This window comes from Onychostoma macrolepis, chromosome 01, assembly GCF_012432095.1.
Source record: "Onychostoma macrolepis isolate SWU-2019 chromosome 01, ASM1243209v1, whole genome shotgun sequence".
NCBI lineage: Eukaryota > Metazoa > Chordata > Actinopteri > Cypriniformes > Cyprinidae > Onychostoma > Onychostoma macrolepis.
Genome location: NC_081155.1, coordinates 11,402,106 through 11,429,835, shown reverse-complemented (window position 1 = coordinate 11,429,835; position 27,730 = coordinate 11,402,106). Strand labels below are relative to the sequence as shown.

The window sequence follows — 27,730 nt, the reverse complement described above, 5'->3', positions numbered from 1 at the left end:
CTGCACCCAGCACCTCCACACCTGCCAGCGAACTGAGCCAGATCAGAGAGATGCTGCAGACACTGTGCAACCAGCTCCTCAACAGAACAGACATTTCTATTATTACACTTAGTAAATTTGATTGTTGGTTAAAACTAAACAATCAAATTGGCATTTCAACCACTAACACTTATCTTTGTGCCATCAACATCCCTCCAGCAGAATCCCCTTACCATGATGAGGAATATCTGAACAACATCCACACAGAGATCAGCCGTTTCCAGGCCCAGGGAAACGTGCTGCTGTGTGGAGACTTTAACACAAGAACTGGATCTGAACCTGATAACATAGATCCAAAGGGCAATGAACATGCCTTTGGCCAAAACCCACTGAGTCTCACAAAAAACCTCCCACCAAGAAACAATCTTGACCAAACTGTAAATAAAAACGGTAGAGAATTAGTGCAGCTCTGCCGAGCCTCAGGCCTGTGCATACTTAATGGCAGGATCAGAGGGGACTCTTTAGGGAGGTTCACATGTTGTTCAGGTCTTGGAGCTAGTGTAGTTGACCATGCCATCACTGGCATGGACCCCTGCTCCTTCAGTGCATTCACTGTCATACAACAAACTCCACTTTCTGACCATAACCAAACTAACATTTATATTAAAACTAGGGGTGTCAACGTTAACGCGTTAACGCATTTGATTAATCAAAAAAATTGAACGCGTTAATATTCTTTTAACGCAAATTAATCATTTGATAAGGTTTGACCCCAACTTCTTCCTGTCATCGCAGCGCGGAAGGTTATCTATCATTGTGTGATGAGGTTACAGCGAGCCAGTGTGGCCAGGGCAGCGGCACAAGTGGGCTATTTTGAAAATACAGTCGCGGGAAAAAATTACAGAGCCGTGGGTTGCGTTTTTTTGGGTTACTTTTATAATGTACCGCGGCCGCCCAAAGTGTATATAGACAAATAAAAATTAAAATAGATCCTTTTACTAATGTGTATTATACTTGAAATGTATACCTGGCAACTTAAGAACGGAGAGGCGGTTGTAATATCACAAACAACGTGAGTTTCAGCAGAGCAGCAGAAATAAACATGACAACAGCCACTATAGATTATATAAGATAATAAACACACGATTACGATAGATATGGTTTGTGTGTGATTTTCTTGAGTTGAATGTGTACATCTGAAATGCTCATTTCTGCAGCGATATAAAAGGCTATAAATAGCATATTTTAACAACAGTACACGACCAAATTCCACATGTGATTGTAAAAGGAAGTTATTACAAACACTCGATGGTGGTTTGAAGTGAGTTCTGAGTAAAAGTGTACTATTAATCTCATAAATTGTCTTATGATGCATGATGTTAATGTTAGCTCTAATGCACCTGCAGAGTAGGTCCAATTCTTCTTTATAATGCATTTTGTCATAATACTTCACGTTAAGGTCGCAATGTTTTGTTGTATTTATTTAGAAATACTTTTGATAATAGTTGGGTAAATGTATACTGGGACTGAAGCGATGTGGCTTGGTAAACGTTTTATTGCCAGTATAAAGGCTGATAATGGCTGAATAAAAACAAAAGAATAAAGATAAAAGATTAATAAGGATTGTGTCTCATACCTGGCAGAGGTGTGAAAGGTTCTGTTTCCTTAAACTAGTTTGTCATGCATTTCTTTTTCAACACATTTACAGGTAAATCCTAGTATTTTAAATTTGTGATTAATCATGATTAATCACAGTCCATGACTGTGATTAACGCGATTACATTTTTTAATCGATTGACAGCACTAATTATAACACATCATACACTAACACAAAACATACCCAAAACCTATAAAATGTATCAAATTCAGCCAGGATACAGATGGGCTTCAGACAGCACAGACAAATTTATTCAAGCTCTCAATTCTGAAGAAATGAAAAATCTAATCACAACATTTATTAACAAAAAATTTGAAACAACTAAAGATGGTGTTAATTTGCCTATGAATTTGGCTATGAAAAAAATTTAGTAAAAATACATCAAAAGATGACAAATGGTTTGACTCAGACTGCAAAACATAAAGAAAACAACTTAGAAAATTAACAAATCTGAAACAAAGAACCAAACAACGCTGACATAAAAACTGAATACTGTTCAAAATTAAAACAATACAAAGACACAATCAGAGCAAAAGTTTACAAGAAATAGAACATTCAATAAATCATAATCAGTTCTGGGATATGTGGAATAATCTGAGCACAACAAAACCACAAGACTTGCCAGTACAAGACAGAAACATTTGGGCAAAACACTTTGAAAATTTATATAAGGAAATCCCTCCAAAACAACTCATTAACAATTCTGATCAGATCAAACAAAGTCTGCAAACTTATGAAAACATAATTAAAAATAATCAAAACCCTCTCGACTTTCCAATTACACATGAAGAATTTATGAAAAATGTAAAAAATCTTGTGGTCCTGACAACATTCTAGGTGAAATGCTGAAACACAGCACACCTGAGCTTCAGACAGCTGTGCTCAAATTATTCAACCTTGTACTTAGTTCAGGCTGTTTTCCTGACATCTGGAGCCAAGGACTTACTACCCCAATTCACAAGAGTGGAGACAAATTGGACCCTAATAATTTCAGAGACATTTGTGTGAGCAGTAATCTGGGGAAGTTATTTAGCAATTAGCAGTATTTTAAACAGTAGTATAGTAAACTTCCTTAATGAACACAGTGTCCTGAGCCCTAGTCAGATTGGCTTTCTTCCTAATTATAGAACTACTGACCACATTTACACCCTACACACCCTAATCAATAAACACGTAAAACAGACTAACACGGAAAAATATTTGCATGTTTTGTTGATTTAAAAAAAACATTTGATTCTATTTGGCACGACGGATTACATTCTAAACTTTTACAAAGTGGTGTAGGGGTAAAGTTTATGACATTATTAAATCAATGTATTCAAACAACAAATGTGCAATACGAATTGGCAATAAACATACAGAATTCTTCACCCAGAAGAGAGGAGGGCGGCAGGGCTGTAGCCTGAGTCCAACACTGTTCAACATCTACATTAATGAATTAGTGGTGCAGTTGGAACAGTCTACAGCCCCTGGACTTACTCTACAAGACAAAAACATCAAGCTTTTGCTGTACGCAGATGATCTAGTGCTGCTGTCATCCACCCCACAGGAACTACAGCAGCACCTAGACCTGCTGGAGAACTACTGCCAGAACTGGGCCCCCGGCAGTAAACCTCAAAAAGACCAACATTATGGTCTTTCAGAAAAAGCCCAGATGTCAGGAACACAGATAACGGTTCAGTCTAGGTAGCACTGCCCTAGAACACACGATGCAGTACACTTACCTCGGCCTGATCATCACTGCATCAGGGAGTTTCAGTTGGCAGTGAATGCTCTCAAAGTTAAAGCTCGAAGAGCTCTATATGCCATTAAGAGAAAATTCCAAAATATTGAATTACCAATTCCAATTTGGTGTAAAATCTTTGATAGTGTAATTCAGCTCATAGCACTTTATGGAAGTGAGGTTTGGGGTCTACTCAGCGATCAGAGCTACACTAGATGGGACAGACATCCAACAGAAGCACTACACACAGAATTCTGCAAAATGATCCTAAAATTACAAAGGAGAACACCCAATAATGCATGTAGGGAAGAATTAGGCTGATTCCCATTGATTATAAATACACAAAAAAGATCCCTCAAATTCTGGATGCATCTAAAATCAAGTCCCACAGAATCACTACATTTTAAAGCACTACAAACCCAAGAACTGAACCCCGAAAAAAGTCCCCTAAGTCAGCTGGTTCTGAGACTTACTAACCTGACTAACTCTACTAACACTAACCAGTCTCAGACCAGCAATGCTTCTCACCCAAACATCAAAATAAATCAAACAATCTAAAAATATATATCTGGAACATTGGGATCAAGAAACCAAAACACAAAGTAAATTACAACTCTATCGAACTATAAAATCAAAATATGAATTAGAAGAATATCTCCAGAGTGTCAAAGACACAAAGCAGAGACAGATCCTGACCAAGTACAGGCTCAGTGAGCACAGACTAGCCATCGAGACCGGCAGACACAAAAAGAGCTGGTTACCCAGAGATGCACTTTCTCCTTCACTGTTACCAATTTAAATCAATCAGAGACATATACATTAACAAATTCACAAACATTATAAAGAACTTTACAGCCATGACTGAAGAGGAACAAATAAAGATAATACTAGGAGAGGGACAGACAGCAGCACTGGCTGTGAGATACGTGTGGATGTGCCACAGCCTGAGAGACAGCAGGTGAATGTACATAATATGTGTAATATGTGTATTATGTCTGACCTCAGTGACCCTCAGCCTGTGTGTGTTTATATGTTAAACACTGTAGTATGAAATGTTCACACAAGTTCTTATTTGTTACACTGTTTATTTAAGTTTAATAGTTTATATTGTTATAATGTTTTTATTCTATTATTTTGATCTATTATATTTCTCCACATATATTTCAAGCTTTGGCAATATTGTATTTTTTACAGTCATGCAAATAAAGCAATTTTGAATTGAAATTGAATTGAATAGATAGACAGATAGTTGGATAGATAGAGAAAGAAGGACAGAGACAGAAGGATAGATAGATAGATAGATAGATAGATAGATAGATAGATAGATAGATAGATAGATAGATAGATAGATAGATAGATAGATAGATAGGAGGATGTGCGGGTCTCACCTCATTGAGGACGGTGATGAGGGCGAGTGAGAGCTCCCGTACTCTCTGTGAGTCTCCCTGATGGAGCAGTTCCCTGAGGGTGGAGTTGGTCAGGTGGCTGAGCCAGTGAGGGAGACAGCTGAATCCGTCAGGAAGCGCCGGCAGCACCACCTCCATCGACCTGACACACATCACAAACCATTCACAGCACTGCCAACAAAGAACAGAACACAGGAAGTCTTCATGCCAAACCGTGTCTTACTTGTTGCGGGCCATGACTGTCGCCCCCTGGTGGTCCTCCACCATGACAATGGCAGTCACCTGGTACTGGGTCGAGCTGAAGCCGGGCGGCAGGAAGGCCGAATGTTCTGGACTCGTGCCTTTATACACACAGAACTCCTCGCAGTACAGCCCAGTGCAGCGCACCGCCAGCAGACTATAGACCAGCGGAGACTCGGTCTCGTCCATATCAGTGTAGCCTGAAAACCAGACGCAACTCTTCAGTGATGGGCGGTATGACCAAAAATGTATATTACGGTATTTTTCAAAATTATACCAGTTTCACGGTATATGACGTAATTTTTTTTTCATGCATGATCGGGTGTTAACCACATTTTCTACTGATTGAGAGAGGAAATTCGTCAATTCTGCATGTTATGAAAGACTCTCTAGCTCTGTCTCTTTCTTTACGTGAGACAAAGCGCCGGCGAGTCATGCGCCTTCACACTAGAGTTTACGGTACGCCAAATACAAGTGCGCTGCGCATCCATTGAGATGAACTGAAAAATATCACAGATAGCTTGACGGAGAGTGAAACTCTGAAGCGCTCAGTCAGAGTGTTCGGTGAGTGAGCACATGAGCACCAGAACGACCAGACACAGGAACAGTTTCTTTCCTCAGGCTATCCATCTCATGAACACTTGACATTAAACATGGAACACACAACACTATTATACATTATTTATTTATCTTATTTTTTCATTTCAAATTTGCATATATCAGATCTGTACACACATAATTGTCTATATTATATATATTGTGTTTTTGCTATTTTGTACATTGCCTATTTGTATATTTGTATATTATTCCTTTATTATCTGTGTCCTGTCCTGTTGCTGTCATTCTGTTGCACTGTGGACCTTCTGTCACTATAACAAATTCCTTGTATGTGTAAACATACCTGTCCAATAAAGCTCATTCTGGTATGAACCGGCACTATAACAACACTATAGCACCTGCTCTTTCTCGGCATCCTACAGCCAGTCTCACCTGAGCAGTTGAAGTGCACTCTCTCCAGCAGCGTGCGCACCTGAGGCCCGTCCCCGTCCGCCCACAGAGAACACATCCCGCCGGCTGGAGGCAGGTTGGGGTGGAGCTCAATATAGGCCACGCCCTCGCGGTCCATGCTGTCATCGGTCACGTGGAGGCTGAATATGTAGGAGTTTCCGTCGCGGAGGATGCCCTGTCGCATGACCAGGTTCATGCTATCGCTGCCCGTGGTGGTGGTGTTCAGATCCAGCACCAGCGTCTCGTTCCCTCCGGTCATCGCCGTCCACCGCTAACAACAACAACAACAGACATGGAGGACACTTCAGTGCTATTTCAAAGTCATTCCCATGTTATTATTTGAACTTAATTAAATAAATACAACACTTTAAAATGAGCAGTTTCTTTATAATAAAGTTAATTATTAAATAAATATATTAATTCAAATTAAATGCATAATACTAACTGAATAATTCTCTTTATTAATAATAAAAATGATTTAAATACAACTACATTTTTATACATGTATAAAGAAATTTTATATTAATATTTATATGACTAAAAACACTCATAATGCATTTAAAAACTTATTTTAAATGCATTCAAACTTTTATGTAGTCATAAAAAAATTCACAGCTTTAGGAATGGTTTTGTATTTCCATGCCACTTTTATGTATTTACTTTCATGTATTTATTTAAAAGGGTCATGTGATGCGATTTCAAGTTTTCCTTTCTCTTTGGAGTGTTACAAGCTGTTCATGCATAGATAAGATCCCTAAAGTTGCAAAGACTAAAGTCTCAAAACCAAAGAGATATTCTTTATAAAAGTTAAGACCTGTCCACGCCCTCCTAAAACAGCTCATTCAAACACGCTCGACGTCACAATGTGGGGAGATTTTCATAACACCGCCCAAATGAACATGCAAAGAAAGGGGGTGTGATTTTTATTCTCGCTGTAGTATTGTTGCTGCCGCCGGCGCCATGTCGTGAAGACACTGTGTTTCGTTGTGAAAGCGAAACTACTTTGTGTGGGCTTCCAAAAGAGGACACAACTAGAAATCAGTGGTTAAGTTGTATTTACAACACTGTTCCAGAGCAGTACAACGCAAATATTAGAGTGTGTGCAGCGCATTTTACAGAGGACTATTTCCTGAACCTGGCAGGAGAGTAGCCTACAATGCTGGCTTGCACAAAGGCTGTTTCACGAGTTCACACTTACATATAATACATAGAATAAAGTTTATGCGTATTTGGCGTACTGTCCGAGGGGAGGGCTCCGAGCTCTGAATTTTGGCCCGAACCCAGAGTAGGACGGGAATAGTTGTAAGTGCGGAGAAGGGGTGGCGGAGGGATGCTGCAAAACTTCCAATGAACAGAGGGAAGTCTGCTGTGTATATATACACACATACCTCTTATCTTGTTAACTGGGTTGATTACTGATTGTTCTCCTCTCGTGTTAATTAGGTTAATTATCTGAACGTGCTCCTCCCGAACTTTGTTAATAAAACATCATTTCTATAAAGTGGGGCAATTCCAACTTTGCAAGGACAGTCTGACGCTTCTCCCCAGCAAACACAGAACGTTCCCCTAACATTAGTTTTTGGTTCCCGTTTGGTAATTTTTTTGGGAAACGTTATTTTTTGGTTATTTTTTTTGTAACCATAAAATAACATTCCCAGAACGTTTCAGGGTGGTTATTATTAAATAACCTAAAAATAACTTAGGGAGAACGTTCCCTAATGGTTATTTTTAGGTTATTTTTTTGCAACCATAAAATAACGTTCCCAGAACGTTGCAGGGTGGTTATTTTAAAAAATAACCTAAAAATAACTTAGGGAGAACGTTCCCTAATGGTTAGTTTTAGGTTATTTTTTTGCAACCATAAAATTACGTTCCCAGAACGTTGCAGGGTGGTTATTTTTAAAATAACCTAAAAATAACTTATAGAGAATGTTCCCTAATGGTTAGTTTTAGGTTATTTTTTTGCAACCATAAATTCATTTCGTTTTACTTGTTTACTCGTACTGGCTCGATTATCGATCTATTTATTGAATGATTACTTAAAATGAATATAGTTATGACAGTAAATATGATCTCGGAGGGATTTGACATGCCTAACTGAAGAGAACATGATGTTAAGTGAGAATTTTTTTGTTTATGGATCAAAAGAGGAGTGTCCCACTGTACAAACTGTACACTTCAGTGGTAAGAAATGAATGTACTGATATCCTACTTTAAGTCAAGTAATTTTTTATTATTTTTTTAATATCTGTGAATAAACGTCATATTTTATAAACCATACATTGTGTTTTTATTTTTATTTACATTTTTATTTGGTGCTGAAGAAATAAAATATTGGTAACTTAGCTGCCCCGTAATGGACAGATTTAATCTTATTTAATCTTACATATGATAGTTGATGTGCTCAGATTATTTTTTATTAATTAAACAATAGATAAAAACAAGATATGGTTTTATAATACTGATTAGGCGACCATACGGATAATTTCCATGCCATTTATACTACACTGGGTCTTGTGTGCTGAATGATTACTGACCATACTGGAGTAAATAGGTTAGGGAAACGTTATAATAACGTTAGGGGAACGTTACAATAACGTTCTAAAAACAAAACACTAATGTTCTGGGAACGTTAGAATAACCTTATGGGAACATTCTATTTCTGTTAAGAAAACTTTCCTGGCTAACCAAAAACAAACCATAAAAAATAACGTTCTGGGAACCAAAAACTAATGTTCCCAGAACGTTCTGGGAACCAAGAATTGTTAGTAGGGTCACAGCCTGTAAGTACGTTTCTGCTACTGACTATTCAAACGTGAGTTTTGAGCCGTGTAGAGTAGTGCTTGTTTGTTGTTTCTCCGATCACAAATGCAGACATGGTAATGTTTATGGGGCACGATGCAAAGCGACAAGTGAAAAGACAGTATAAGTCATTATAATCAGTAATTATGTCCTCACTGGATGCAACATATGCCTCGTTTGTAATGCGTTTTATTGTTTTAGTCTCGTCGGAACACAATACGGTGAGGGGCTTAACATTGCCGTCTCACGCTTGAGGTATTCGGCCAATCACAACACACTGGATAGCTGGCCAATCAGAGAACGCCTCGCTTCTCAGAACGATGAGCTTTGTAAAAATCGACTCGTTTAAGAAAGGCGGGGCATAGAGGAGCAACAATAATGTACAGTATGTGGAAAAAATGTGTTTTTTGAACTTTAAACCACATAAACACATTGCATTACACCAAATACACAGAATATTGCTCTTTTTAGTAACGTCATATAGAGCAGATTATTAAATTAATTAACAAATCTAATTTATATTATGTAATATAATTATAGTATATAATTATTTATAAGTTGTATGTATTTTTTTTGTATTCTCATTTTAAAACTCTAGGTAATATTAAAATTATGTTTTATTTTTATTTTTTGTATTATTTAAAATTCTGTTATTTTTTAAACGAGCTCCAAGCAGTTTTTTCATGACCTCCATCACCATCAATCTGAATCGGCACTCATCTCAGACCCGAGTGTTTGAAGCACTAGATAAGCGTCCCTGACTTGTACCCTAATATTTACAGTCTCTAGCGCATGGGAACCAGACCAAGGGGAAGGAGTGTTTGACCGCTCGGTCACTAAGTAGCTGTCTGTGCATGTTTAACGAGGTTTGGCATGTCGTTAACGGCTAATGCAGTGGAACACATCACATCATAATGATGACATCACCCCGTACGCCCACTCAGGTCTCCCCTCCCTCCGGTTCCCATAACCATAACATCACTCGAGTCTCAGTCTAAACATTATGAGAAAGCAGGTTGGAAAAAAGCAAGAGGCATGCCTGCGAAAAAAGAGAAAGCGTTCTAGAATGACATCATGCCACTATCTCTCTATGCACAGCGTTCTTCGATAAATTATGATGGTATGTTTCCTCTAATAAATAAGGCACGAGTGACTCACAAAATCCAAATATGTCATTCCCAACATTCAGATTCTATGAGGACAGTGTTAATCCTAGGGACAAATTGTATCATGCTTTCCATGCTTTTTGGAAAGCTAAAAGATAAAGAAATTAAAATTAAAATTCACCAGCCAAAAAACTAATAGACATGGAAAGTCCAATTTTGATTCCATGATGTCCTTAAGAGATCTACTTGAGCGTCTCGACCCACCGAACAGCAGGGAGTATTTGTGAAAACCTGCTCGAAAAGTAACTATGTTTGCATTTCGCACTTCCCTGTAGGCAACAGTGGTTTAATAGTAACCCTGTGATTGATGACAGCGTGTCATGAGTGCGCTTGTTCTCACCCCTCTGTGTGAGCTGTGACAGTTAATGCAGGTGCCAGCCAGGTAGACATAAGAGCTCTGACTGATCTCGTAGCGAGACTGAGCTTTGCAGGACACGCACTCCAGCGACACCATCGGGATGCGACCGCTTTGCACCCACACCTGTGATTAGGAGAAGAGACAGAACAACAAACTTTAAAGGGATAGTTCACCCAAAAAATTTAAATGTTGTCATTCATTGCTCGCCCTCATGCCGTTCCAAACCCGCAAGATCCTTGTTCATCTTCGGAACACAAATTAAGATATAGTTGATGAAATCCGAGAGCTTTCTGACAGCAATGTAATGTCTGCATAGACAGCAATGTAACTTAAATGTTCAAGTCCCAGAAAGATAGTAAGAACATCGTTAAAAAACAATTTTAACAATGTCTTTACTACCTTTCTGGGCCTTGAACGTGGTAGTTGTGTTGCTGTCTATGCAGGGTCAGAAAGCTCTTGGATTTCATCAAAAATATCTTAATTTGTGTTCCGAAGATGATCGAAGGTATTGGGGGTTTGGAACGACATGAAGGTGAGTTTTAATTTTTGGGTGAACTATCCCTTTAAGTTATGCAAGAATATTTTCTGTTGACCTTGGAAACTGACATGGCAATTGATGGAAACTGATTAATTTGAAACATCTCGAATTTCCCATTCCCGTTGTGAATGTGACACATGAATAATGAATTTATGAAGAAATAAAAGAATTGTAGGGGTCAATAGACATCACAAATTGGTTTCATCATGGTCCCCAAAGCTATCAGGCCTTCAAAGTTAAATCTCATGAAAAATTCCCTTTAGTGTCCGTCAAAGCATTTCAGTTCAGTGAGTGAAATGAGTTTCATATACATTCTCATTCAAAACTCACATATCATATCAGGCTTTCACATATAGCTTAGTATTGTGAATGTCAGAATGTAAATTATGTTTTGAATTACGTAATGAACCTTCGTTTTACCTGTTCGGGTCAGTTAATTATAGCTAAATCCAGAGTATGTTAAATACAAATAAACATTTTGTAGTGATGACAGCAGCTAATTTGAATTCTGTAGAACAAAACAAAAAGGCGGGAAACACTAACAATGAATAGCAACCACTCATAATTTTGCTCATTTACATGCGCTGCATTGTTTTAGCTCACACTTCTCTGTTGAAAGTATGCATATCAGTTAAAAGCACAAATGCACCCCAGAAAAAGGCACAATTTCACATCTCGCAGGCCGGTTTTGAGTAATGAGATGGTGGAGGATGTGCCTTTGTTCATCATTTGAGGATTTACTGTGGTTATGATCGCTAGAAACTGTAAACAAATGTTTCTTTTAAATTAAAATCTGTTTACCGCCAGCTTTCCTTGGGGCGGCAACAGCGTGACGTTAATTGCGTTTTGATTGTGGATAATTAGTATTCTATAATGATCCTAATTTACATAGAAAAGAGGCATGTTTGCACTGAAAAGAATGACAATGACTTCATTAAAATATTATACAGCTCTATTCAGTGCACTTTGAAGATGCTTAAACTGGACTGCAGGTAGATGTTGAATAAAATGCAGATTTCATGCACAAAATAATCCAACATTTTATTTTAAAAGAAAAAATTTAAATGTGATGAGATTTTGGAATATAAACATCTGTATTAGCAATGGAGAAAAACAGCTGTTGATCAAATGACAAGAATCACTAACAAGAAATATTTGTACATGCAACATACAGTATTAGGTATGAAAAGCTTACAGTAATCAACAAGAGCACTTACCGTTTGGTTTGTGGACTCTGGGGTCATGCCTTCTTTGCTGACGGTCAGGCGAAAGGTATACTCAACATCTACCTCCAGTTCAGAACCAGAGATTCCCAGAACCGGGTCGCTCGGACCCAACCCGAAGTGCAATGTGGAGCAGTGAGCTGGGCCCTGCAGGGTGAAGGTAAAAGACAGAATCACTGCAGATGGTAATTAATCAACTCATTTACCTACCTCAGGATATACAAGACAGGAGCATAATCATCAAACAAGTTTTGGTTTTTACCTTTGTTGTTTAATGACTTTACCTAATGAGTTTTCTAATAGCATTTCAAACACTGACCATGTCTGTACATCCCGAATACACATTTGACACCCACAAAGTGTACTTTCTGTCTTCATTTTGGACAATAAAGCTACTGCATTATCATTTAGAACCTAAAAAATGTTGTTTTGAGACGCATTTTGCTTAAAGTGTGCTTAAGCTTCCTTTAAAATAAATGCCACCTGTTTTTATTTTATTTTATTTTATCATCTAATGCAATGACATTCATACATTTTTAATGTGGCTAAAGTGTTATTTTTTTTGGTGCCAGTGGAGCTTGAAATATTTCATTATACTTAATACAATATTCCTTTGAATTCCTGTCAGTGACAAAATGTTTTAATAAAAAGCAGGAATTTCTGGCTCCCTTCCGGCAGTGATTCTGATAGGCTGGGAGAACTCTAAGGAATGCTGAGTTTATCCTCTGCTAGTTATGTAACTAATCTCAAGTATACACCACCCAAACATCCACGTTTGCGGCACATACTTCACATATTTTATCTTTCTGAGCTGCTGTGAGCAAAGTTAAGCCTCTGATACTAGATGTCCCTCACATACTCAAACAACTCTCAAATTTACACATTCACATTTCTGTTAAGAGCTTTTAGCTCTTAAATATGAGCTCAATGAGCTCAGTGAACAAAAGCACTTGATTGTTCATTTGTTTTAATGCCAATTAAAATCTCCAACCCTCTTTTAACCACGATGCTTATTTTACTTTTTCATCCACTGATCATTTCCAGGGGGAAAAAAACTCTCAAATTGGATTGTTCAGCTTAAGACACTTGAGTACTGAATGAACAGTCATACACAACAAGGTGCTTCACATATTAGAAGCATCTAAACATTAGTTCTTAAATCTATTGCTATTTTACAGCTTAAATCAGGGATGTCCAATCCTGTCCCTGGAGGGATGATTACCAGCAGTTTAGCTCCAGTCCCACCTAAACCCAGATGAACCAGCTAAGGTCTTCAGGATCGATAGAATCTTCCAGGCAGATGTGCAGGAGCTAAACCCTGCAGGAAGATGTCCCTCCCAAAGCAGGATTGGACATTGTGGCCTAGATCCATTTATTGCAAGTTTAAGATGTCAAAAAGCATTCATTTTTATATATCTGTTACACATCAGTCATGATTACCTTTGAGGTGCTCACACATTCCCAGTGGTAATTGAGCAGAGACTGGTTTTCCAGGCCCAGGTTGGGGTCGTAGGATTGCTCTGCACTCAAATGCAAATCTTGAGTTTTGGACCACACACGGTATGTGCCACCCTCAATGATCGGCACCAGCTTTTTAGACATGACTGAAAGTTGAATGCATGCTGCCTTCCGTAGTGGCACCCCCTCATAGGACAGTGAAAAAACTAAAGTGTAGTTCCCAGCAGAAATCGACATCTTGGGCACTGAAAGTTGGAGCCTCCGGACGTTGACTTCTGAGGCGAGACGGACCTTAGATGGTGGTGGACCTTTCTTGTCATCATCCTGACAGCGAGGGGAGGTGAGGATCTCCCAGAGGTACTCTACTCCATAGAGGCCACAACCTTTTAAATTCACATTGGCCTCTACCAAAGTTGGCTGGTAACGCCAGATGGCGAGTCGTGGAGCTTGAATGATCTGAACTTCTGGTTCATCACACTTTAGGACAGAGATGTTGACATTAACCTCTGCTGTAACCCAGCTCACCTGGTTACTGACATTAACTCGCACCACATAGTGACCAGGATGGATGTAGATATGGCTAAGAGAAGGTGTAGTTGTGACAGCTGCAGAAGTACCATCCCCAAAGTCCCACTGATATGTCGCTGGAGTGGAAACAGGAGTGATTCCCACATGGAATCTGACCGTCTTGTTTATGAAGGTGTCGCTTGGTTGAGCATCCAAAGTGGCTGACCTGATAATGTTCTGAACTCGTATAACCTTGGTCACATTTAATCCGTTTAAAGAATTGAATGCTCTAAGGAATATGGTCAGATTGCCTGGCTGTTCTGGCGCATATGTCACCGACTTGCCAACCCGAGATATCTTGAGACCATGATGAAGGTCAAAGGTCCACAGAATGGTCAGCGGATCACGTGTCGGTGTGCATGCTAAATAAGCCCTAGGTACACCGACAGGTATTGCGGCATCACAGCAGTCCAGTATAGTCAACTTGGTCACAGGCTCCATGACTTCAATGTGCAGAGTTCTTCGTTCTGAACTCACTTGGTTGTAGGCAGTAAGGTTTACGTAGTACTTGGCCACACTAGTGAACTGGTGGATGTAGGTTTGATTGGTCAGAACAACAGTTGCATCACCACTAATGCTCAGGATGAAATCAACAGAAGTTCCAGATGAGACCAAGATGGTAAACTCAACGTTTTCACCAACCGCAGCAATTTGTTTGCTGGTCTTGAGCTCCAGGCCCTGGATACGGTCTTGAATGGTAAATTCACGTGAGCACGTTTCTCTGTTGATCTCATTAGTGGCGTTCAAAGAGACAGTGAAAATTCCCGGTTTAGGGAAGATGTAGGAGGTGGTGCGCTGGTTCGATTTTGTGTTGTCTGGCAATAGCCACATCCACGAAATGTTGGATCCCATCTCTGTTTCTCCACGCAGAGTAACATTGTCCCCTGAAGCTACAAAGTTCTTTGTAACATTTGTGGCGATGAAAGTCAATCCCGAGATCGGTTCTTGAATGCTGATCCACTTTGAGACCACTTTCGAGCTGACTTTGTTGGAAACCTCCACTTTAACCAGTTTCAAACCTGCGCTTCTGAAACGGTGCATGACTGAGGACATATCAGATGTTAACAGTTCACCATTTTCCCACCATTTGTAATGAAGCGCCGTCCCAAAACTTGCAGATACTGTCATATTTGTCATGGCATTTACTGCAGCCGGGTTTGGTGAAATCTCAAGGACCAGCTCCCTTACAGGATCTAAAAACTCAATAGTTTTGTTCACAGCCAGCTGGCCAAGCAAGTTGGTTGCCTTGAGGAGGACATCACAAGGACCAGCAGTGGAAAAGTTGAGGTCTATGGTCTTGCCCGTGAGGTTGTAGTCATGGTTTTCATGTTCCCTCAGAAGGTTCCAGCTGAAGGTCATATTGGTGCCCTCTTTTAACAAGGCTTGTAAGTGAAGGACACGGTTGGTTGCAAAACAGCATCCTTCAATAAGCTCATCAGCCACTATCTGCAAGCCCTCCAACTCACGCTGCACAAAGATGGAAATGCTTGACTGAACAGTGCCGATGTTGTTCTCTGCAGTAACAATGACACTGAAAGTCCCAACGGAGCGAAATGTGTAGAACATGGTGTGGGAGCCTGGGATTGACGTGCACCGGTCACAAAGAATCCAAGAGTACCTCACATCATCTCCTTGGTCAAGGTGTGCCTCGAAGTGAACGGAAGTGTTCAAAGGGACATTAACAAGGCTGGCATTTACTGACAGTCCTGTAATTGGGGCCAAAACCACAATGGAACTCTCATTTTTGGTCTCACTCACTTCATTCTTGCCTGTAACACTGATGTTAAACTTGCCCGAGGAATTGTAAGCGTGTGATACGTTTGTCCCATTAAGCTGAGTCCCATCTCCAAAATCCCAGATGTAGACAGCATTCTCAGAGTCTGAAGATGCCTTGAAAGCATAGTCTTGGTGTAAAGAAAGATTGTTCTCTTTATTGCCATTATGGCTGATCAGCAAAAAACTGACAGATTGTTGCACCACCACTAAAACAGTGTCGTTGATACAGGAGATATTGTTGAGTGCAGTAACCGTAACCAGATATTCCCCAGGACTCTTGAATGTAAAGGCCATCTCCTTACCACCTCGAACAGGACCTCTTGAGTCAAGTACCCCAAAATCCCATAGGTAGGTGTAGTTAAATTCTGGCAAGGCAGCTACTGTAAATCTGCTCTCCTCACCGAGCTTGATGTGTGTTCTCAGAGGAAACAAAGACACTGTTGTGAGTTCAGGTTGGACGCAGACCCTTCTGAAAACATTTGCCTTGTTGGCTTCACTTGACATAAGTAGTGAGAGATTGTACTCGCCACTCTTAACGTATGTGTGCGTTATCATTGGCGTTCCATACTGAGTTTCGTTGGGGCTTCTATCTCCAAAACTCCACACGTACTGATGTCCTGAAGCATTCCCTGACACAAATGCATGGAAGAGTACCTCTTTGTTTTCCCGAATGCACCCGGGAGGTTCTAGCGATAACACTTGTAGCACAAACACCTCAACAGGTATGGTTACCCACTGAAAGCTTACAGCATTCTTTGCGGTGACATTTACAGTGTAGTTTCCATCTTTCCTGTACGTATATTCAACTTTGGGTTCCATACCCATGTGCACCGTTCCATCACCCATATCAAAGCTCCAAGTTACATTGTTGCCTGCTTCCAGACTTGTCATGACAACGGTGGGAGTGTTACATTCCGTGGGAGCAGAGGACATCACCTCCAAGCCCTTAACGTCCTCATAGACGATAACTTCCACGCAGGTGTCTGTCCAGCTAATGGTGTTGTTGACATTCACGCAGATATTGTAGACACCGCTGTGAGCGTATGCATGAGGAACCCTACGTTCACGCCCCTGCTGTACACTCGAATTGTCACCAAAGTTCCAGGTGTAGATGATGCCATAGGGGGATGGTAGGGGGTGGGCCTCAAAGTCAGCTGGTTTTTCGGCAAGTAGCAGGGGCGGGTCAATCTCGATTCGCACACTTGTCAGAATGCTAAAGACGTATACATCGACCTTGCATGTCTTGTTCTCATAGCGGTTGGAAGCCGAGAACAATAGGGTGTACTCCCCTGCAAGAAATATGAGTAAAAAATCAATGTAGATATAAAAAAAATTATCAATACAAATGAAAATCTGGACAAAATCAATATGAATACACAAAATAATTTTTTTTTTACCTGGCTGTGCATAAACGTATTCCACATCATCACAAATCACCACCTGGTTACTAGAGGGGTTATCGTAAGGGGGCTTAATCTGATGTGTACGGTTTCCTCCATCTCCAAACCACCACCTGTGACACATAAAAACTATCAAAACAAACACACTCACTGCATGCCACATTACATGCATTATGGTTTCACAGTTTACGCCCAATGGAAACACCCCAATTTTGCAAAAAATCCCGTATATATCACAAGTAATATCACAAAACTGAAATAGAAACAGTTTTTTTGCATTTACAGGTCACCTGGCATACGTAAAAGTCATATGATCATTCTTTAATGTACTATAACCTCCAAGAAACACTTCATACATGGCCACTCTCAAGTATAAGGGGCTTTCCTTGCCATTAATGCTTGGATAACCCTGTATTTATACTGCATTACGGCTTCAACATGTTCACCGGAGCTGATCGTGGCCACTCTAGTCAATGCTTGTGTTTATACCAGCTGCACCGCGGCACGTTTCAGAAGCATCCCATAAGTGACTCTCCATGCTGCTTTACTAAAGATACATCTTCTACGATTAAAAATATTGGCTAGTGCTGTGGCTGCAATATACATAAACCTAACAACATCCGTCACAATGACTTATCGCGAGAGAAAACAATTACGTTTTAGTTGCATAACATCGGCTAATGGAAACGCCATCAATTCACAACAGGTTTTTTTTATCAACATTTATAAATTATCGCAAACGTTTTGCACAAATCTGTAAAGGAAACCTGGCAATGATTTTAAATAGTGTTGGACAATGATTTTAAATAGTGTTGGAAAGTACTGAATCTTGATTTTCATTGCACAAGTCATTGGGAATGTGACCCATTGGCAACCCATTTTACTCATGTAAAACAGTACTTTATTTCATCAGTAGGTACTGGACAGTGCTTGGGGGGAGTTGAAAAATAACTTGACAAGTCACTTTTGCATTACAGGTTGTTTTTTTTCCTTCTGAATGATAATACACTGTGCAAAGTAAGTTCAGGAACATGCATTAAGTTAACTCTGGTTTCATGGTGGCTTTAAAGACAAGCTTATTGCAGTATAAAAGAGGGGACTAAAAGATGGGGGGAAAGACAACTTTGAGTCTCTTTTGGTGCCTTGGGAATTTGTAAAAGCAAGGTGGCAGGTCTGTTTTGAAGATATTTTTAGCTGGAGGGAATAAAAGCTCTTTCTTGCAAATCTCGCCGTCTGACTCATCGCTGCGGGAGGGAGAGGTGGAGCTGCTGTTGAATCATCGCCTCGACTCCCAGCGATTCACCTTCATCTCTCGCTCCATCTTATCCCCACTTTCTCTGGAGAAGTGGAACCCAAAGGAGAATCAGGTATCACGACTGACTGAACAAGCGGCGGGCTGAACTCCACAGATACTGAGCAGACGAGATAAAAGCGCAGGGAAGAAATCGCCCTACAGTACTCGTTGGACAGACTTTTTTTGACAATAAACAGAGAAATCCATGAAATAAATAAATAAAGCAGACATCTGCAGTGGTGCACAGCAGGCTTCTGGGGGATGGAATGGAAACTTTGGGAATCTTTCTATGCTCAGCGTTGAAGGGAAAATTCTTGTCAGCATTCTGCGCTAACCACAGACTGTAAATCTAGAGGAAAGTGCCATTAAAGGGGACCAAGCTGGGAGTGTGTAAGGCGGTGGAAGCCGTAGAGAAAAAGTTTGTGTGCAGACTGTGTGCATTAAACAGTCATGAGACGCGAATATAGAAAGCCATCTAACTTTCCAAGAAGAGAGTTATTTAAGGAGAGGAGTCACAACCCATTTTACTTCCATAAAGCATGAAAGAGCTTGATTTTACCCATCAGGAACTGATTATATTGTAATTGGGTGTTTCATCTCAATGCATCCCAATTCTAGGACTTCTTTATGAAATCCATCATTTGTTACTATTGCTCTATTGTTAATGACAATATCAGTCACAGGCATTAAATTACTGCAATAATTCCATTACTGCATTTTAAAAAGACTGCATTACAAAGTGTATGCTATCTAAATTAGGAATAAATACGATATATTGTTATTATTGGCTGATGTTAGAGATTTGTTATGGCATATACTGTATATCAGCTGATATTTAATTAAATGTCAGTGGATATTTAATTGTGCATGCACAATTCATCTTTTTAGCATTTACATTTGCCATCATCTAACGCTAATTTATTGTTTTTACAACGAAATTAACATAATAAAAATCGTAAAATATTTAATAATAAATATTAAAAATATTAATATTTATTATTAAATGTCAATAATAAAATCAAATAAAATTTTGATTCCAAAATGTATCTGTAGCACTGAAAACAATTTAGAAATAAACTAGTGTTCAAAAGTTTAGGTAATATCGTAAGCTTTTTTATTTAATTTGTTTACTTTTTACTTTTATTCAGAAAGTTCAAATGTGACGGTTAAAAACATTTCTAATGTTACAAAAAGATTTCAATTTCAAATAAATGTTGTTCTTTTGAACTTTCTATTCATCAAAGAATCCTGAAAAAAAGTATCACAGTTAATAAATTACATTTTAAAATATAATAAAATATAATGAAATTGAAAACATATTGTGCAATATTGTGCAACCCTAATTTAAATTGCTCTTTTTTAATATTAAATCATCCTTCATAATGACCTTCCTGGTGAAAGTGTTTAGAATTATTCTGATGAATCTTTACACTTCAATCTTTAATTTGACCAATCAGATCTTCGCTGTCATAGAACGTACCAGAAAGTGACGTCCACTGCCATGTCTATCTTCACCGATGCAGAGAGGTTCAGGGGCAAACCCTGCTGCACGATTTTGGGGACTCCGTGGACGGTCGGCTCAGTCATTGGGTTCATGCGGTCTACTGTGACATTGAAGTGCTCTGTCAGCATGCTAACCTGGTTCATAGCCGTTACCTAAGAGATGAGAGATGGGTCAGTTGCCAAGCTGATGGAATCAGTAAGGCCTTTACATAAACTGGTACGAGTTCAATGAAAACTAGTCACCGTGAGTTTGTACACTGCTGCGTTCTGGTAGATGATATTTAACATGCTGTTATAGTACGTGAAGTATGGTTTATCATCCACTGTCCATTTGAACGATGGGTCCGTACCTCCCTCCACAGAGGCTATGTAACTCTGAAATACGAGAGAGAGAAGAAGAGGTAAGCAAATAATAAGACCATTAAAGATGAAGGTCAGGGTCATAACAAAGGCGACATGGTGGATAACAAACAGCGTGAAACCTTCAGCTTCTGTCTCACAGACATCTTTTATGGACAAAAACATAAAATATCAGCAATAAATACTCTATCCTTGAACAACAGCTGTTTAGAAACCCGTTTAAACTAGCCTAAAACTACCAAACACATGATTTAAGCAGTTTTTCAAATACTAGCATAAAATATTTCAAAATATGAATACACTCTCCTTGGACAGTAGATGTTTAAAATATAAAGGCATGCTGAAAAAATTATTTAAACCAGCTTAAGGTGGTTAGGTTGGTCTGCTTTGACGGTTTCAGGCTGGGAAACCAGTTTAAACCAGCAAAATAACAGCAAATCACCTGGTTTAAATAGTTTTTTAAAATTATTATAATTTTTTTATTATAAAATATTAGCATTACATACACTAAGGAAGGTAAGGTCATGACAACATGGTTTAAACCAGCTTGAGGTGATTATCTGATCTGGTTTTGGGTACTTATCAGACTGGATAACCAGTTTAAAAACACTGGATGTTTATAAGGTAAATTCATGCTGAAAATTAGCTTAGACCAGCCTAAGGAGGTTAGGCTGGTCTGCTTTGATGGTTTTAGATGTTTTTTTTGCACTTGTCGGGTTAGGAAACCAGTTTAAACCAGTAAAAAAACAACAACAACAGTGAATCACCTGGTATTCACAATAAATACACAACAAATACCAGACTAATGTGGGTTTGTTTTGAAGGTTTTAGATGGGTTTGGGCACTTGTCAGACTAGGAAACCAGTTAAAACCAGCTCAAAACCAGCAAACCACCAGGTTTAATTGTTTTCTCTCAGCAGTGAGGATGTCACTCACCACTACAGACTCCATGAGGACTCTGTGAGCAGGATGGGGTTTGATGACCAGCCCCCAGAGAGGTTCTTGCACCCTTGCCTGAATTTGTAGCGATGCTTTGGTAACATTGCTCTGGACAAGAAACAGCATGCTGGTCTGTCCCGGTGTGGACCCAAGCTGGAGGTCGAACCATGCAAACATGGTGTCATTGTACAGGCCGGGCTGCCTGCATTCGACCACTTTTGCCACCAGGTTCTCAGGACAGGCATTGTGAAAAGGAACGGTCTCATTGCTGCCTTGCTGCCCAATCAGAGCATCGTGCTGCGAGCGGACCGTGACGAGAATCCACGTCTGATTGGGCAGGAAGTACACCGTCCCGTTGTGATTGGTGGGATAGATCACGGCTGGGCCCAGAGGTGGAACGACGTGGATGGGACAGGATGCGGTGACAGGAAAATCCTCATCACTGGACGTCACTTCCAAAGTGTAGTCGCCAAGCTGAGGGAGGCCAGAGTGGAGGAAGGGACCCTGCAGCGCGGTGCTGTTCCGCCCCACATACAGCACCCTCACCTGGCACACCACGCCCTCCTCCCAGCCGCCCTCCGAATCCGCCTGCAGCGTCTCATTTGTGTCCCACCAATCGGAGCGGTTCTGGATGAGCATGCTCTGTTTCCATGGTGACGAGGGGTCGGAGGAGCACCGGAGGAGGCCTGACGGCCCAGCGTCGTGCTGCAGGGCGATGAAGTCACCAGGGGAGACTAACAGGTCCTCTATGTCCTTCTGAACCTGAGCGAGAGCAGAGAGTGAGAGGCAATGAAAACTGTCCTATTGTATCAAATTACAAACCTGTCCGTCAAGGTTTTTCATTTTCATACCCTCACAAATGTGTGGCATAACGAATGCTTGAATGTGTGCTTTTCAAGTAATAAGCTCTTTTCCAAAGAAAAAGCTATATAGCAGTATGATTTATTTTTGTTGTTGTTGTCACATTTTATTGTGTCTACCAGCTGGGACAATTAGAAATTCACAATATCTTGATACCATATCGGTTATCGGATGATTATTTTGTGTATTTAATGGAGCATGCAAATGTGACCTACTTTTACATTTAGATTAAAATTGAGTCATCTAATGCTCACTAAAAACACTACTAATAACTTAAATGTACTCATTAGCACGCATCCATTTTTCATGTTGTACATTACATCTTTGTGATGCTTAACTTGCAGCATTAAAAATGATTCCCCCCCCACCTTTTTAAAATTGAAATGTTTGTTGAGCATCAAATCAGCATATTAGAGTGATTTCTGAAGGATCATATGACACTGAAGACTGGAGTAATGATGCTGGAAATTCAGCTTTGAAAAACAGTTATTTTGAATTGTAATAATATTTCACAATATTACTGTTTTTAATGTATTTTTGATCAAATAAATGCAGCCTTGGTGAGCAGAAGAGACTTCTTTCAAAAAAAAAAAAAAAAATCTTACCAACCCCAAACGTATGAACGATAGTGTAAATAAATAATTCACCAATCAAATACGGATTCTCACTTTGAAATTCTGTGAATTTTATGTATGTTTTGTATGCTCAGAAAGCATAACATTCAATGTTTGTCTATATATGCAATATATTTGAATTGGTTTTGTTTACTGTAGCAGTCTAAACACAGGCCGTTTGTTGAACAACCATCAGTTAAAAGAAGAGATATATATATATATATATATATATATATATATATATATATATCTGAAAATGATGTCCTTTTAGGTGCTATTTATCCTTTATGAAGAAATACAACAGCTTTATTTATTTGTTTTTTTCTGTTAATCATCTTTTATTTCAAACCACCGCTTGCAGTAACATCCAATCATTTATAAAAAGTATTCTTCTGAGAGCAAAAACCAGACCACATGGCAACACTGTGGTGAGTGTGAGGGGGACAGTGATTACACTTAATAAGGTCCTGACCTCTGGAATTACACTGTGCCCCGAAACAGACCACAAATACCACAGAAAACACACAAAAACAGCCCCAAAAGAAAGCTGTGAGGAGAAACGTGTCTCACTGTAATGTGTCTCTCCATTAGACAGACTGAGGGTCATTATTAGGACTTGGTTTCAGGCAGCAGAGAGGGAGTGGAAATAATTAACTGTGATCTGAACATCACTCGAGGACATTCTGAGCTGCCCCGCATTTACTCTTCAAACGCTCCGTTTAGAAAGAACACACTGAAGGAGGGTGAAGCAGACGACCTGCAGGCCCACACACACACACACACACACACACACACACACACACACTCAACCTCTCATTAAGAGCTCAATGCTCTGGCATTTCATTCAGAAGCTCAAGTGTGCTGGACGTATGATCTATGATCCAGATATATCAGAAGATACCACAGTCAGTGGAAACCCGTCAAGACACATCCATATTTCACACACACAAAAAAAAAAAAAAAACCAAGAAACTATTTTTTGCATAAAGAAAATGAAGCCTATTTTTAGAACGCATCTCAGAATATTTTTTTGCATTGTGAAAATGAGTCACATTTTTATGATTCTGGAGTTTTTTTGTGTGTGTGTGTGGTTTTCAATGTTCTCAAAGCTGATTAATACATTTTTTTAATATATACAGTGGGTAAAAAAATTATTTGATCGCCTGCTGATTTTGTACGTTCGCCCACTGACAAAGAAATGATCAGTCTATCATTTTAATGGTAGGTTTATTTGAACAGTGAGAGACAGAATAACAACAAAAAAGTCCAGAAAAACGCATTTCAAAAAAGTTATAAATTGATTTGCATTTTAAAGAGTGAAATAAGTATTTGACCCCTTCACAAAACATGACTTAGTATTTGGTGGCAAAACTCTTGTTGGCAATCACAGAGGTCAGACGTTTCTTGTAGTTGGCCACCAGGTTTGCACACATCTCTTTGCAGATCCTCTCCAAGTCATTAAGGTTTCGAGGCTGGCGTTTGGCAACTCGAACCTTCAGCTCCCTCCACAGATTTTCTATGGGATTAAGGTCTGGAGACTGGCTAGACCACTCCAGGACCTTAATGTGCTTCTTCTTGAGCCACTCCTTTATTGCCTTGGCCGTGTGTTTTGGGTCATTGTTATGCTGAAATACCCATCCACGACCCATTTTCAATGCCCTGGCTGGCTTCAGTGCCCTGACGGTACATGGCCCCGTCCATCGTCCCTTTGATGCGGCGCAGTTGTCCTGTCCCCTTAGCAGAAAAACACCCCCAAAGCATAATGTTTCCACCTCCATGTTTGACGGTGGGGATGGTGTTCTTGGGATCATAGGCAGCATTCCTCCTCTTCCAAACACGGCAAGTTGAGTTGATGCCAAAGAGCTGGATTTTGGGCTCATCTGACCACAACACACTCACCCAGTTCTCCTCTGAATCATTGGCAAACTTCAGACGGGCTGTACATGTGCTCTCTTGAGCAGGGGGACCTTGCGGGCGCTGCAGGATTTCAGTCCTTCGTGGCGTAGTGTGTTAACAATTGTTTTCTTGGTGACTAGGTCCCAGCTGCCTTGAGATCATTGACAAGATCCTCCCGTGTAGTTCTGGGCTGATTCCTCACCGTTCTCATGATCATTGAAACTCCACGAGGTGAGATCTTGCATGGAGCCCCAGTCCGAGGGAGATTGACAGTTATTTTGTGTTTCTTCCATTTGCAAATAATCGCACCAACTGTTGTCACCTTCTCACCAAGCTGCTTGCCGATGGTCTTGTAGCCCATTCCAGCCTTGTGTAGGTCTACAATCTTGTCCCTGACATCCTTGGACAGGTCTTTGGTGTTGGCCATGGTGGAGAGTTTGGAATCTGATTGATTGATTGCTTCTGTGGACAGGTGTGTTTAATACAGGTAACAAACTGAGACTCCCTTTAAGAGAGTGCTCCTAATCTCAGCTCCTTACCTGTATAAAAGACACCTGGGAGCCAGAAATCTTGCTGATTGATAGGGGATCAAATACTTATTTCACTCATTAAAATGTAAATCAATTTATAACTTAAATTGGATTTATTTGTTGTTATTCTGTCTCTCACTCTTAAAATAAACCCACCATTAAATTTACAGGCTGATTATTTGTTTGTCAGTGGGCAAACGTACAAAATCAGCAGGGGATCAAATAATCCCCACTATATATATATATATATATATATATAATCATTATATAAAAAAGAAATTCAGCATAAATGACAAACCACTATATAAACTATATATAGTATATTCCTATTACTATAATTATAATATATATACACTAAATATATTTTTTCACATTTATGTAATGAGAAACAGTGCTATTTTAGTATTATATACTACTATAGTATTTACTAATATTTTGAATTTACTTATAATTTTATACTTTCAATTTTCTTTTTAATTTTGGTTGTAGAAATGTTGTTGTGTGCTTTTTGTTGTTTTTTAATATTTCTAATATTTAGCTCTAATTTTTTAAGTTATTTTAGTACTTAGTACTTATTTTCCTAAAACAGACTCTGATACAGACATGTTCTTCTTGACTGTTTCTGTGAAATTCTTCATTCTTAAATAGGTGTTCAAATTTCAGATGAAATCCAGCCTGGTTGTGATTAGGTGCAGGTTTTCATTCGGTCAAACTCACCAGGATGTTGGATGGGGGTCCGGCTGGTAGGGAGATCAGCACCTCCCCGACGAGTCTGTAATCGGGGTACTGTGTGCCCGCAGGCAGAGGACTGACCCCAGAACAGTTCACACAAGCCCCGGAAGGACACGGGCTGGCCAAGGGCAGACAGCGCTCAGCGTACGGACAGAACTGGCGTCCCGCTGGACATGCTGTGGCTGCTGGTGGGACGGAGGTGTCGTTGATCCACTCATCCGGGGCCTGGCAGACAGTGATGGGGGCGCAGAGGTCACCGCAACCTGAAACACAGGCCAAACCAATCAGTTTATCATAATAAAGTAAATAAAATAAAAATGATTATTTCAAAAGAACATAATTTGTGGATGTTATAGAGTGAATATAAATATATATATATATATATATATATATATACACACACACACACACACACACACACATGTATATATATAAAACAGTTGATGTAATGAAAATATTTATATAATATATATATTCATATTTATATATATTCACTTTATAACATCTACAAATTACAAGTTTTGCACTAAATATACATCTTTAAAATCTTTCATATTTTATTCAATATATTGTTATATTTTATAAAATATATTAATATAAATTGCAGTATATATTAAAATTGATATACAGGTGCATCTCAATAAATTAGAATGTCGTGAAAAAGTCAATTTTTTCTTGTATTTCAAAAAGTGAAACTTTCATATATTTTAGATTCATTGCATGTAAAGTAAAACATTTCAAAAGTTTTTTTGTTTTAATTTTGATGATTAGAGCTTACAGCTCATGAAAGTAAAAAATAGGTATCTCAAAATATTAGAATATTTACATTTGAGTTTCAATTAATGACCATCCCTACAGTATAAATTCCGGGTATCTCTTGTTCTTTGAAATCACAATAATGGAGAAGACTGCTGACTTGGCAATGATCCAGAAGACGAACATTGACACCCTCCACAAAGAGGGTAAGTCACAGAAGGTCATTACTGAAAGGTGTGGCTGTTTACAGAGTGCTGTATCAAAGCATATTAAATGCAAAGTTGACTGGAAGGAAGAATTTGGGTAGGAAAAGGTGCACAAGCAACAGGGATGACTACAAGCTTGAGAATACTGTCAAGCAAAGCTGATTCAAACACTTGTGAGAGCTTCACAAGGAGAGAACTGAAGCTGGAGTCAGTGCATCAAGAGTCATCACGCTCAGACGTCTTCAGGAAAAGGGCTACCAAGCCACTTCTGAACCAGAGACAACGTCAGAAGCATCTTAACTGGGCTGTGGAGAAAAAGAACTGGACTGTTGCTCAGTGGTCCAAAGTCCTCTTTTCAGATGAAAGTAAATTTTGCATTTCATTTGGAAATCAAGGTCCCAGAGTCTGAAGAAAGAGTGGAGAAGCACAGAATCCATGTTGCTTGAAGTCCAGTGTGAAGTTTCCACAGTCTGTGATGATTTGGGCTGCCATGTCATCTGCTGGTGTTGGTCCACTGTGTTTTCTGAAGTCCACAGTCAACGCAGCCATCTACCAGGAAATTTTAGAGCACTTCATGCTTTCTTCTGCTGACAAGCTTTATGGAGATGCTGATTTCATTTTCCAGCAGGACTTGGCACCTGCCCACACTGCCAAAGGTACCAAAAGCTGGTTCAATAACCATGGCGTTACTGTGCTTGATTGGCCACCAAACTCGCCTGACCTGAACCCCATAGAGAA

General features: G+C 39.5%; 1 protein-coding gene across 2 annotated transcripts in view; it reads right to left on the bottom strand.

Annotated features, from left to right (window-relative positions):
• pkd1a (polycystic kidney disease 1a) overlaps nt 1-27,730 on the bottom strand; it is a 112,796-nt gene that overhangs the window by 34,963 nt on the left and 50,103 nt on the right. For both annotated transcript variants that reach the window (XM_058776508.1, XM_058776513.1), the window contains 11 exons: nt 26,016-26,293; nt 21,395-22,159; nt 20,342-20,473; nt 20,076-20,251; nt 17,299-17,414; nt 13,541-17,190; nt 12,095-12,247; nt 10,322-10,462; nt 5,996-6,284; nt 4,989-5,205; nt 4,748-4,907 (listed from right to left, as the gene is read on the bottom strand). In XM_058776508.1, the coding sequence (XP_058632491.1) occupies nt 4,748-4,907; nt 4,989-5,205; nt 5,996-6,284; nt 10,322-10,462; nt 12,095-12,247; nt 13,541-17,190; nt 17,299-17,414; nt 20,076-20,251; nt 20,342-20,473; nt 21,395-22,159; nt 26,016-26,293 (6,077 nt within the window). The remainder of the gene's footprint in view (nt 1-4,747; nt 4,908-4,988; nt 5,206-5,995; nt 6,285-10,321; nt 10,463-12,094; nt 12,248-13,540; nt 17,191-17,298; nt 17,415-20,075; nt 20,252-20,341; nt 20,474-21,394; nt 22,160-26,015; nt 26,294-27,730) is intronic.